This window comes from Aquila chrysaetos, chromosome 1, assembly GCF_900496995.4.
Source record: "Aquila chrysaetos chrysaetos chromosome 1, bAquChr1.4, whole genome shotgun sequence".
NCBI lineage: Eukaryota > Metazoa > Chordata > Aves > Accipitriformes > Accipitridae > Aquila > Aquila chrysaetos.
The window spans coordinates 81,540,511-81,553,907 of NC_044004.1; the positions used below are offsets into that span (position 1 = coordinate 81,540,511).

Genomic DNA, 13,397 nt, shown 5'->3' on the forward strand with positions numbered 1-13,397 from the left:
TTCCTGTATTGATTTATCTTCTACGCAGAGTTGTAGCATTTTGCAAGAAAGAGTAGGGTAACATGCTAGCTCATTGTCACACTCTCATCCTTGGAGTTTTCCCTCTGGAGATGCCACAGCAAGTACAGAGGCCTTACTTCTGCATCTGAGTTCTCACCTAATAGGCTATAGGTATCTTAGTAACCAGAAAACAGTAAGCTACTGAAATATTTCTACAAAATGTCTCTAGATAATCAGGAAATCATCTGAAAGAAACATGAAAAAATGAGGAATGCTCCCCTCCTTTCTCTCAGGAGTAGATGACATGCATTTTACCTGTCCAGCTGAATCCAAGATGATCAGCAATGTGGGCCAGTCTTTCCTCTGTCCTCTCCTGATCATCCTGTTGATCTAAAGGTCAAAGAGAGCCACAAGTTGCCTTTTACAAGTTAAAAACCTTTTTCATAGGTGATGTAGCCCAAGAAGGGAAAGTGCTGTTTTGTTTTGGTTTGGTTTTTTTTTTCCTAACTGCTGTACTCTAAATGTGCACAGGCTGTTACAACTGGGTAACTAAAGTGAGGACTGTAAATCCCCAGGTTAAAAAAAACAAAACAAAAACAAAAACAAAACCAAACCACAACAAATGCTTGATTTTTTCAAAAAGCACAGGACTATCTATCTACATTTTCTATTTGAAAATTAGGCTTTCATGTGAAAATCTAAAGCAGGACTGAAGTGCCTACTATCCCTATCTTGGTCAAGCGTTTTATTCTAAAACTTCATTCTAACATTAAATTGAAGACTTTAACTGAGTCAAGAGCCATAATTTTCCATGCCTCCTTAGTAAATGCCAAGGTTGAAAAATTCATCTGCACTGGTGCTTCTAATTACATTCTTTCTGGTGTAGGGAAAGTTTTGTTCAAGCAGTCTATATGGCACTTCATAGTATGGTTTGTATTGGAGATATTTTTAATTTAAGCGTCTTCAACCCTCTTTCAACTAGGGAGTGATACAAAATACTTACAATGAAGGCAAGGAAAAACCAGATGTTCATTCGCCAGTCTTCACTTATTTTGGTAACAGTGAGACTGACTGTTCCTCCCATCCCCAAAGCTAATTTGAGGATGGCAGCATTTGAGTTTTGATTTTTCCCTGAAAGCATATGTGGATTATGATATCTCAGATTCAGAAAATTGCTTAGGGTTAATGATATATGCATCTCTCATTTTGGCTACTGGATTTCCATCGTGGCTACTCAATAGTAGTACACAAGTAGGTGAGAGGAAAACCAAACGCCAGAAAACTTGTACTGAAGTTACTGGCAAAACAGAACTTTCTTGAGATGCAGATTGTCAAAAAAAGGAACATGAAAAACCTAATTGTTTAAAACTTCTACAGATTTCTTTGTGTAACAACTCAAAAGAAAATGAATTTGCCTGGTTTCAATCAATGCCCAAATATTTCATTATTAGTAAAAATTAATAGTGAAGAGTAGGGCCAGGGAAAGCCAAAAGCCAAAATGTGCATGACCTGAGCAATCAGTTTAATGGTAAAACAATACATATTTTTAGAAGTGTTTTTGTTTATTAAGGTAACACTTCCCACAAGCCTTCATGGTTTGCAATCTTGAGATTGTTTCACAGACAAGAAAAATACAGACACAACACAAAAAACCAAACACAGCTCATGGGGGGGGGGAGAAACAAAACACACAGCTAACCACCAAAAGCCTAAAAGAAAATGCCACACACATTACACGTGTATACAAACATACGTACACACACAAGCACGCACGCCAAGGAAAACAAAAAAGCAAAAAGTTTAATTCATGACATGCGTCGCACAGGGAATCCCAGTCGTTGGCAAATACCTTCAGCATGGTCATGGACATTTTCATCAGGGATACGTTCAATCTGAGTCTCTACAGACTCATCCCAAATGGGTCTGGTGTCAAAGATGTCTTCAGGAACTGACTGCTGAGTCTCACTGGATGGCACATTTTCAATAACTGAAACTTCTAGGGCGCTACTGCTTTCATCATCTGAAACTAATTCTTGTTCTCTCTCTGACTGCGTGAGTCTCTCCACTAATTTAGAAGCTTCATCGCTAATTTCTTCAAAGAATTCTATGGAGTTTTTGTATAGGTCAAAAAAATGTTCCTTACTTTCTTTTGTGGGACTAAAAGCACTGCGGGAGGCTGTAGTGCTTCTGCTTTTAACTGGCAACCGTGATGAAAATACCTTGGGTCTTGCTGTTGTTGCCTCATCTGAGTCTAGCTCGAGCTTCATCTCTCTTTCCCTCTCCCTGGTCTCTGCTTCTGCCTCAGCGTAACTCCTAGCTTTTATTGAACGTTTAGTCTTTGGGTCCATGGGAATACTTGCATCAGACTCGGATTTACTTCGGTTATCCTGTTTCATAGGTAGTTTGTTTGTCACATCAAGAGCTTTGGGTGACTCTAGCTTGCGGGTAGATGTGTCTGTGTATGTATATTGTTGTTCAGCTTTTTGGAAAGCTGCTTTGATGGGAATTTTAGACTTTGGTTTCGCTTGGTCATCTTTTCCTTCACACTGCAAACTGTCTAGAAAGCCGTCTGTGGGAAGGCTCTCGTTTTCTGATTGTTGCAAGGGTTGCGATGCAGCAGCAGCTGTTCTTACAGGAATTTTGGATTTGCTTTCACAAGAAGGCACTCTCTCCATTAGAGCAGTAGGGATTTCAATCACAGATCTCTGTTCCTCAGGTGAAGAGTCTGGGGACTCCTCACCCTGTTCAGAACAAACTAATCTAGTGACTTTGGAAAAATCCAATTCGTCTTCTACAGACTGCTCAGGAGACATAGGGCAAGGCACCTGACTGCTATCAACCGTGTCAGTCTCCGTTCTGGAGAGGGGCTCAGCTTCAGAGGCAGCAGTTTCTTTCTTTGGTGATTTTGAAGAAGCTGAAATACCCATTTTAATTGGAATTCTGGATTTAAGATCTGCTTTTGTGGTGCCTGTGCTGACACCTTCACCCATCATTTCTTCTGATTTATCACTAGACTCAGATGCTGGGGGTGAGTATTTCAATGTATCTTTTTCTTGTATATCCGAGTCCTCTGATTCGGAAGGTGAAAATGGAGCTGGTGAGCCCTTCAGCTTAGAAGATTCCACCTCTGCTGCTTCTTTCACTTCTTCAGACAAAGAAACTTCTTCCTGAGGCTGCTGCCCCATTTGGAAGAAGTGAAAGCTTTCATCTGGATAGTTCCTTTTGGTCATGTCAATGGCTCCACTTCTAGTCATTTCAAACAACTTTCCTTCCTGAAAAAGAAAAGGATTTTGTTCACTAAGTGGCGTCCCTTCTTCGGTGGGTGTTCTGGCCGGTGTTGTATCAGGTGTTGTGCCTTGTGATCGCCTGTCTACCATCAACCCAAATATCTTTTGTTCCTCTTCTTTCACCCGAGCTTCAAAAGCTTCATCATCTTCACGGATTTCACTCCACATGTCAGAATCCACATCAGTTTTAGTGATGACAACTTGACTGATCAATTTCTCCGTTTCATCTCGTACATCCTCAAGGGCAGATTCAGCTAATTTTGCGGAATCTGATGCTGAAGACCCTTGTGACATTTTCTGAAATGCATCCTCTGGTTTTGGCTCTATTTCCGTATATGCTTCCTCTGAAGAGTGATATTCACCACCTGTGTCTCTGCTAAGTAAAGCTTCACCAGTCTGATCTTTTCCTTCTTCAATAGAATAGTTTTCCCTAGATAGCAGACTTCTACCAGATCCTACCTGACTTTCAGTGTCACTAAAGAAATGTTCAGAAGACACATTTTCATAAGGGCTTACTACATAAGGAGCACTACTTTCAGCAGCATCTGCTACACAACTTTCAAGCACCACTGTTTCAGTGGAAAGGGATGAATACTCTGGTAAGTGTTCCTCAGCATGAATATCTCTTTGAGATGTTTCAAAATCTGTATCTGCTTTTCCCAAATCACTTCCCAAAGCAGAATGGTCAGTGGTATCATCTTCAACCAGTTTGTCATCTAGTGGTACACAGTACTCGGTGGTCCTGTGTCCACAAGAACTATCCTCTACTTTCTCAGGCACAGCTCCTGTAGAAACGAGATCTGTCTGTGTCAACAACGCAGTGGTTTTGATGTCTTTTTCAGTAGTATCGTATTGGTGTGGTGTTAATGAAGGCTCAACACGAACTTCTTTTTGAGAACTGTCACCAACGGAATGGCACAGAGTACCCCCAGATTGCGTGACTGGGGCATTGGGACTAACTGTCTCACTGTCAGCTGTACTGTCACATTTTGCTCCATCAGTTTCTGCTGATGCACAACCATCAGAATGACAAGTGCCTGATTCTCTTGGGGAAGCCTTACAGCTGCCCCCAAGGATAAGTGGTTCCTCTTTGTCATCTTCCGTTGGCTTATCCTGTTCTGCTTTAACTGCACCTATCCTGCTAGGGCATGGTTTTGAATCAATGGGTTGAAAACCTGCTTCGTCAGGGCTAGAACTGGAGTCAATACTGGATGGTAATGGTGAGGGTGGCTGCACTCGGATCACAGGCTCCATTAAGAGGCCTGAGTCGGCTTCTTTTTTTAGCTGAGTCAATTCCGGCTCACTTTCTGAAGAGGAAGAACTTTTTCTAGATTCAGCTGCAGACATCACCACTGTAGGTATATCTTTTTCTTCTACAGCTGTTGACTCTGGTTCTTCAGCTTCACATGCAGCTTCTGAATCGGCAACTACAGAAGATTCATCTTGCTTACAATCCTTTTTGAAATCTCTCTTCTGTTTTGCTTCTTGTTCTAATTCATCAAACATTTTGATTTTGGTCACCATTTTAAACATCTCCTCTTCAGGGGTGAATCTCTTCTTCGGTTCACTTTCGGAATCGTCCTCTGGTTCTTCACTGACTTCAGGGATCACGGCTGACTTTGGTATGTTTGACAGTGCCTGTGAGTCTGCTGTTTTAGGTGTGATTTCATAGCTAATTTCTTCAGAACTAGGAGTTTCAGGTGAAAGAGGACTTTTCCCTGAACTCTCCATGAGGGATGTTTGCTCTAGACTGTCATCATCAGCACTTCCCTCAGGGTCACGGAGAATCCTGGAACGCACCGATGCCAGCTCTGGGCAGGTTTCTCCTTTGCTAAGAACAGACTGAAGAGGACCCTGCCCCAAAATACCAGCCTTCACTGTTTGTTCTACAGGGCTACTTTCAAGGGAATCACGGCAGGGAGACTCTTTCATAGGACTGGGCTCCAAAGAATCAGGCGTTTTGTGTGATGAGTTATCTTCTAGCACTGGGCTTGCTTCCAGTGAGTCTTTATGACTTATAGCCAGAGAGTCATCTGCAACTGGGCTAAAGCTTTCACTATCATGGCTAGCAAGTGAAAGTTCCAATTTCTGGGGACTTCTAACCACAACACGGCGTTCACAGGTTAAATCTTTTTCTTTCTCTAAAGCAGTGTCATGTGTTTCAGAAGACTTAGTTAAATGTGCAGTGGTTCTGGATTCCTTATCCCTGCTAATATCTTTCATAATGGAAGCTGAGCTACTTTCTTTAAGATTATCAGCCTCTTCTTCAGAGGCTGTAGGTACAAGCTCTTCTGATACATGCTCAGACTGAGACTTACTAGTCTCAGTAACAGCAGCTAGCTGTCTTTCAGTAATACCTTTTTCATCTTCCTTTGGCGAGAGTTCCTTCGGAGGACATGTTTCTGCTGTTGTGTCTGCTCTAGCTGTTCCTTTAGCTTCTTCAATTTGCCCGTCAGTTTTCTTTGGTGAGAACGAAAGGCTTTCAGGGCTTGTTTCTGGAGTCTCTGCCAGACCCTCATGCTTATAACTTTCCTCAGAGCTGATCTGAGGGGTTCCGTCGAGCAGGCTACCTGGAGAATCAGCCACACCTTCGTGTTTAAGGCTCTCTGAGCTCCCATCAAAAGCAGCACTTTGCAGAGAAAGAGCAGGAAGGAATCCATCTTTCACATAGTCTGTGGGAAAAGCAACACTGAAAGGACTGGTCAGTACTTGCTCCAAGTTAAGCTCTCCCTCCTCTGTCACCGAAAGGTGTCGGAACTGTTGATATTTGTCATTATCCTCCAGTTCTTCTTTAATGACATCAGAGAAGTCTGTTGAGGTTTTTCTGTCAGGGCTGATCTGGAAGTCAGTATCTCCTTGGTCTTCAGAAGTCCTGCCCTTTACAACCGCTGTATCTTTGGTACTTTCATCATCAAATACTGGAGGGAGAGGTTCAGTTTGTTTTTTGCTGCTCTGCTCTTTTACCTGGTCCTTACCTACAGCTTTCTTGGTAATTTCGGCAGCAGAAATTTGCATTTTTCCTCTTTTTGTTTGCGGCTCTTTCTCTGCTTTTAATATCGTGCTTTGTTTGTCCTTCTGTTTTTCTGTCTTGTGGCTTGATACTCGCCTCGTTTCGCTTTGTGAAGAAACTGTTTTTCTCCGGGTTGTTTCCTTCTCAGGGAGCTGTTGCTTCTGTTTGACAGATTTGTGCTCAAACAGTCCAGATATATTCTTGGATGGGTCTTGACCCGACTGGAAGGCTTTCATCAGTTCACGAACCGACATGGTCTCTTCAAGTCTTTCTGTCTTAGAAGAAGGTGAAACAGGCGGTTGTGCTTTGTGTGTTACTGGCTTTTTGACTTGTACTGGTCTTTTAGAAGCCTTCTCAGCAGCGCCTTCTCTTGTTTGAATTCTGACAGGTAGTTTTGAACGTATTTTTTGTTCATCTTCTACTCGTTTCTGAAGAGCTTTAACCTTATCTTTTATTGACCCAATAGGAGTTTCCTCTATAACAGGGGATACAGCTTTAGCCTCCGGAGCAGCTGTCAGTGTTAAGCCAGGTTCCTCGCCGAGCAACTCATCCGAAGTGAGCTTCTTTAGTCCTGGTTGTTCTTCGCTGCCGTGTATCTTGCTTTCCTTTGGCTTTTGCTTGTCTCTTAATTTTGTCCTAACTGGCTTTTTAATTTCTAAGGCTGGCTTGTGTTCCTCCTGTGGACTTAGTGTTTCAGTTGTTGGAGATTCTTGTCCTTCTTTTTCAGAATCCCTGCTTATTACTACAGCTTCAAATCTCTCTCCTACTAAGTCTTCTTGTAAGGCTTGTGGCTGTACCTCATGAAGAGAGACATATGTTTTTAAATCCTCTGTAAGGTAATCTACCGTTCCTGTCATGTCTGGCTTCTCCATTTTTGTTGTCCCTTTGTCTACCCTGACTTCTACACAGGTGGGTTCAGTGACTTCTAAAGGAGCATTTCTTCTGGCCTCTTCAATTTCTTCATCGCTGACGATGACCCATTCTTCTTCTACAAGTTCTTGTTTGGAAAGGGACTTCTGCAAAACATGTTCTTCTCTGGTATAGGATCCACCTCTCAGAATTTCATTTACTTTTTCCAAGTCTTCTTTCACTCTCTCAACTATTTCAAAGGGCTCTCCTGGCTCTTCTTCAGTGGGTTTTCCAAGATCTTTCACTTTAATGGGGCCTGATTTATCTGAAGGGTCAGTTGTCAATATGGCAGTCATTTTGATCAAATCTTGTTTCATCTCAGAAACTTCAGACAACAGGTCTGGACTGGCTAGTACAGGGACTTCATTAACCAGATGGCTTTTCAGGATAGATGTTTCTGTAGATTCTGTCTCGTCATCTTTGATGCGAATGAAAAACATTGAAAGTAAAATGGAAATCAAAAATAGAGATTGAAAAATGTAATCAGGACTGAAAATGACAGTCTTTGGTTGCAGTGGTAGGAAGGTCAACAAAATGGGCCGGGAATGGTGGATCCACAAGATCTGAGGGTACAAGAGCAAAGCAAAGCTAACAAAGGGGAGGGGGGGGGTGGGGAGAGGGAATCAACAAAAAAAAAAAACAAAAATGAAAAGGAAAATGGCAGGAAATAACTTGCTTAACTTCATCAGTATAGCACAACCACACATACATTATCAAAGCTGTAACAAACCAAATCAGGACACCACTAAAAAAACCAAAACAACAACAAAATTTAAAATTAAAAACAGAAGAAACACAGTGAAGTTACACAAAGATAGGCATCTCAAGATTGTTCAGATGTTACAGATCAATGTTCAAATAAAAATAAACAAGAAAAAAAGAGGAAAGCATTAGAACTGATTGAAAGTCGATTTCCTCTAAGAGAAAGCCAGTGTTAGCAAACTGTCAGAATAACATTGGGTTAACAGGTTTTTTTCTTAGTGACCAAAATAAAAAGTTAAAAGTAATTCTGCAGTAATCTAAAATATGATCAAATAGGTAGAGATCTGAATCAGCTGCAAACCGGCATTTCATCTAAGGGGATTTCACACCTAAACAATGAAACAAACATTCTTTTGTTTTAAGAGGCATGGTCCTTTCCTTGGAACATCCTCATTGACAACTAATGAATTGACTGAGGAAAGAGAAGACAGAGAAGAAAAGGAGAGATAATAAGAAAAAACTGTGAATCAACTTAGAAGTGATTTCAAAGTTTTAAAAAATGTAATGTATGGCAACCAAAAACCAGAGACAGTCACACTAGACACATACATACAATTCATGTAAGGCAAGTTATTTCCATGCAAAGCAAAGGTGTTGCAAATGCTGCTGGGTATGTAGCTTCAGTTAAAAAACAATAGCTCTAAAAATCAATCATATAAATTAAAGGTACATGAAAATATTGTAAAACATACTGTGGTGAAATATTTGTCTAATCTGTGCAATCAACATACAGTAAGCTGGGTGTAGGTAATTGCCATTATGCCATAATTGCCTGCTGGGAATATTTCATTTCAAGAGGGACTACTAGAAATTGTATATTGAACAGAATGAAACATTGGAGGACTGAAGCAAGTTATGAACAGAATGCAATGCTTAGAAATTCTATTTTACATTTTTCTTTTAAAGGTAGTACATCACACCAAACTTCACACATTGCTGCACCCCAGTCTAAAAGTCAAAGTAGTAATGCAAATAAGGAGAACCTAAGTGATACATAATAATCTGTATTTCTTTGCAAAAAATATCCATTTTGCTACACTATTCTCTTGGGTGTAATGAATGCTAAATGCTTGTGCTGTACGTTAATTATAACCAGATTTCTGGGGCCGATTTTGGTGCTGGAAATTTGGTGCTTTGGTGCTGCTGGTTTTAGCGTGAACTGTCTAGCGCACACCAAAATGCTGTCTCGTAACTGTGTAGATTTAAAAACTAAAGTACAAATGTTTGTTTCTGAGAAAAATTCTTTAGACTAAGTAGAACAGCTGAAACAAAAGATGCTGAAAAATATCTCAGTTTATTATAGTGTTCTGGAGGTTTTGTTGTTTGATTTTTGTCACTTGTTTCTCTTCTCAGGGGGAAATTGTTTTGGATTCAGCAGAGTGGATCTTGAAACTAAGTACCTCTAACTGCTAAGCTCTTCTGGGTCATGTTCTTGGCTTGCCCTCGTTCTTTTGGATTCTTCTCATGAGAGCTGTTCACTTGCCTTAACTCTTCAGCAGACCAGGAAGGAACTGACTCTACTGCCAAAAGCTAAAGTCTCTAACACGCTTTTCAGAAACACCAGTTCTAATCCTGGTTCTGGCTGACACCTTTAAGGTCTATTCGTGAAGGTGAATTTGGCATTACTTTGACATGGGTGAGATTTTCTGCTTTGTCTCTTAAATCCATTTCTCTTTATGTAAATAATTATTCCCAAACCAAGGACATGCACACGTGAGTCCTAGTTCTTACTTAACAGTACAACTACTGGCCAAAAAATCAGTCACTTTTATATTACCTCATTGCAATTAAAAGTTATTTAAAGTAAGGATGACTATTAGCAGAAGTATAAGGGAACTGGGCTAACTACCTGAAAAGAAGTTGCTTGGTTGGAAGTATATTTTCCAGCAATTTGGATATCACGATGTGAGGCATTTCAGTGGTCTTTAAGCAGGCACTTGTTTGTCTCTTTCATGTCTGTTAATTGTACTGCTAATGATTCCTGGGAACAGTGTCTCTCTCTCTCTCTCACTCTCCTGCCTACAGCTGTTCTACGTAATTCTCAAACTAATCCTCCATTAAGCCAAAGCAGGAGCAAAACTAAATTGCTATCTGACTGGTGTTTTCATTTGTCCAGTATAAGAGTCATCCAAAATTCTAGCTCTATGCTACATTGAATTTAGACAAGTCTGTGACAGCCACAACTGAGCAACCTCAGCAAACGTGCATCTTGCCACCTTCCTTAGGGGGGTTGTACTGCATTGAGTAAATAAGTGTGTGGCAACGGCAGCATTCACGCCCTCTTTCACCTGTACGTTTTACTGTTCTGCTGAATTCACCTCCCATTTCCCAGGGCCAAGGTGTGTCATGGGGCAACTGCAGTTCCACTCTGCTGACTATATTATGGTGTGTCTTTTCCACCTTGATAAAATTGGTCCTCCTGGTGTAAATTAGAGCAAAAATCTGATATTAATAATGTTGTTAATCATGGTGAATACTATGTCCCACCACATTATTAGCCATTTTGTCACCCTAATGTCTTTTATTCTCTAGATGAAGCATTTCTGCCTTAGAGATTATAGGGGAATGACCACCCACTTGATCTTCAGGATCATGGTGCTGTTGTCCTTCCAATTAAAACATGTAAGTAGTACAACAAGAATTAATAACCCTCAAAATGCCATGTAGAATAAAAGGCAGGGCATTGCACTTTAACCCAGAACCAAGACAGAAGTCATTCTTTTCCTAAACAGATTTAAGAAATCGCTGCATTTGAAAACAGTTCTTCTTAGAGATACTCTTGAGACTGAATACATATTTGTTTGATCTGCATCTTCATTAGAGGAGATCTTTGGTATTGTGAACCACTCACCCTCAGTTTCTAATAGTAATGGCCTGATTCTGTATATACAAAGGGTATATATGCTGTGCCAAGCTTAACAGTCATATTTCACCACAGTAAAGGGCTGGGGGGGGGGGGGGGGGGGTTTAACAGCCTGATTACTTTGGACAGTATCACTTTTTTGCATGGTTGCATTTCATGAACTTAATGAAATATATTGGAGTATTAATTACACTTCCATTAAAAGTGATACTGTCATTTATCTCAAATATGAAGCAACAATGTGTGTCAACAAATGGACAAAACAAAAAAATGGAGGCATGAGCATTCATACAAGCAAAATAGCAATAGCAGGATCACTAGGGATGTCAAAGGAAAGTAAATGCTTAGATGAACTGTTTTAAACTGTATTACTTGTTAATTTATACATTAAAATGTATTTAATTGGATAGCTGCTTTGGTATTAAATTTTCTATTACATTTTTAAAATATTGATGTTATTAGCAATAGCAGTTAAAGCTTAGCTCTCTTTCATGCTTATCTTTATTCTTAACCATCTTTCATACAAACTGCATTATAACATTGTCAAAAAAAAAGGAAAATCTTACTTTTCTCTGAAGTCACATCAACCTGGAAGAGAAAAAAAGGAGGAAATTTAAAAGTTCAAATACAATCAATATATATAAAGTCACTAGTGAAATGGTACAGGTTCAAATCCACTAGATGTATGGAGACACAGAGATTCATTGACTTAAATGGAAACAAGAATGGATTTAAAACAACGGTAAAAGCACGGTATTATTTAGTGTTTCTAATAACAGAAAAATGGTTACTTTGCTATAGTTACGGTCAAGAGTAAATGCAAAATGTTGCAGTGTATTTTCTTTAAATGTGACTAGCAGTATAGAGGACTTTTGTGCTACTGGGTATGTTGTTGCATTGCTCTTAATTTATTTCTTCCTGTCTAAAGCAAGAAAGTCCAATATGGTCATGTGAAGGCATATGTCCCATCTGGGAGGGAACTAGTAAGCTTTATACATAGTTTCATTGTACATGTTTGTTCTAAGATCACGGTTTGCATTTTTGCGTCTGTACTTTGTGATGATGAAAAAAGCAGGTGCAGAAATGACTGCAGACTTGCTCCTGCCTAAGGCAAGAAGTAGGACTTGATGCCACCGATAGCTATTGAAATCTCTAAATGGAAGCAGTGATGGCCCTCAGAGGCCATCTTTTTTATTTTTCAGAGGTATTTGGGTATAGACTGGAAAAGCCCTACAATTTTACTGTTACTCAAAAGAAAACATAGCCCTTGCCAAAAAAAAACATTTAAAAAAAAAATGCCATGTCAGACTATGAAAATTCAAGCAGCATGTTTTTGAAGTTGCCTTGTAGTTTGACTTTTTTTCAGTCCTGCTAGCACAATCATTTGTCCACACAAGCAAAAAAAGACTTTTGTTGCATAAATTTAGATAGGCAAAAGTACGTAAAGTTAGAAGGAGCACTAAACGTTCAATTTCCTCTACAAACTTGGGATGGTAGGATGACTGTGGGGAATGAAAATCAGTTATGCGGTTCTGTTGATACAATATACTGTGTAGGTTAAAGCCCCCAAGATAGTTTTTTAGTGAGTGTTGAAAAGGTTTTACTTGTTTAAAAGTATTCTTTATAAAGATAAATGCAATATATTGTCTCAGCGAAAATGTTAACTAATTCCTGCATTTCCCTAAACTGAAAACGAATACAAGTAAATCACTGGAACACTTACATGTTCATACATGCCTTGCAATCATTTAGGCTCACGTTATTAAACTCCACACTTAGAAGTGTGTATTACAGATCCATAATAGTGTGAATTCCTCTGATGCACAGATCGCCGTACATGGTAACCCTAGGAACCCTAGGACACTTTAATTCCCCTTACTTTAAAATCCTTCAAATCAGTCTGGAATTATGTCAGCATACTAATTAATATTATTAACATAAAAATGAATAAAGTAAACAAAAAAAAACCTTAAAATGGAAGGTGGTTTTAGCCATCAAAGAGGTTGTCCTTTTGTGCTTCAGTAAAAATGTAAGTCGTCAACGATGTTTGGAAAAATGATTTTTCAATATCCTTTACACTGCTTTTACAGAGCATAGATGTGTTAAAAACAACTTTGGGGGACTTCACTGGGAATGCAAAAACAGCATTATAGAGGCTAAAAGAATCAGTTTCATGCTTTTGGTACCAAACTGAATGATCACCTGATAAGAAATGTTACCTTCTGAATGAATATAGTGGGAATTAGCTTAAAAACCTTGGTCACGTTTTCACTTGACAGTGCCTGTATTTCAGCACTGAAACAGGAGTGGTAAATAGTTCTGTATGATAATAGGAAACTGCAATCCATGCAACAAGACTTCTGAATTCTGTTTGGCAGTTCATGGAAAAGTAGTCTATCATCTTTGGGGAGCAGGCTCAGTGCCGGCACTCTTACTTGTTTCCAACAGCTGAACATCATCAAAATGTGGGGATGCTTTTCTAATGTTACTCATTCACGTAGGGGTCAGACCTTAAGGAACAGCTCTACCTGCCAGAAGGAGGCTGGGAATGTAGGGGGAGAGTTGG

At 39.7% G+C, this 13,397-nt stretch overlaps 1 protein-coding gene across 1 annotated transcript in view; it reads right to left on the bottom strand.

Annotated features, from left to right (window-relative positions):
- Nucleotides 1-13,397, bottom strand: part of ANK2 (ankyrin 2) — a 266,851-nt gene that overhangs the window by 26,022 nt on the left and 227,432 nt on the right. The window contains exons 40-42 of the mRNA XM_030020810.1: nucleotides 11,398-11,419; nucleotides 1,850-7,624; nucleotides 316-390 (exon numbers count right to left, since the gene is read on the bottom strand). Coding sequence (XP_029876670.1) covers nucleotides 316-390; nucleotides 1,850-7,624; nucleotides 11,398-11,419 — 5,872 coding nt within the window. The remainder of the gene's footprint in view (nucleotides 1-315; nucleotides 391-1,849; nucleotides 7,625-11,397; nucleotides 11,420-13,397) is intronic.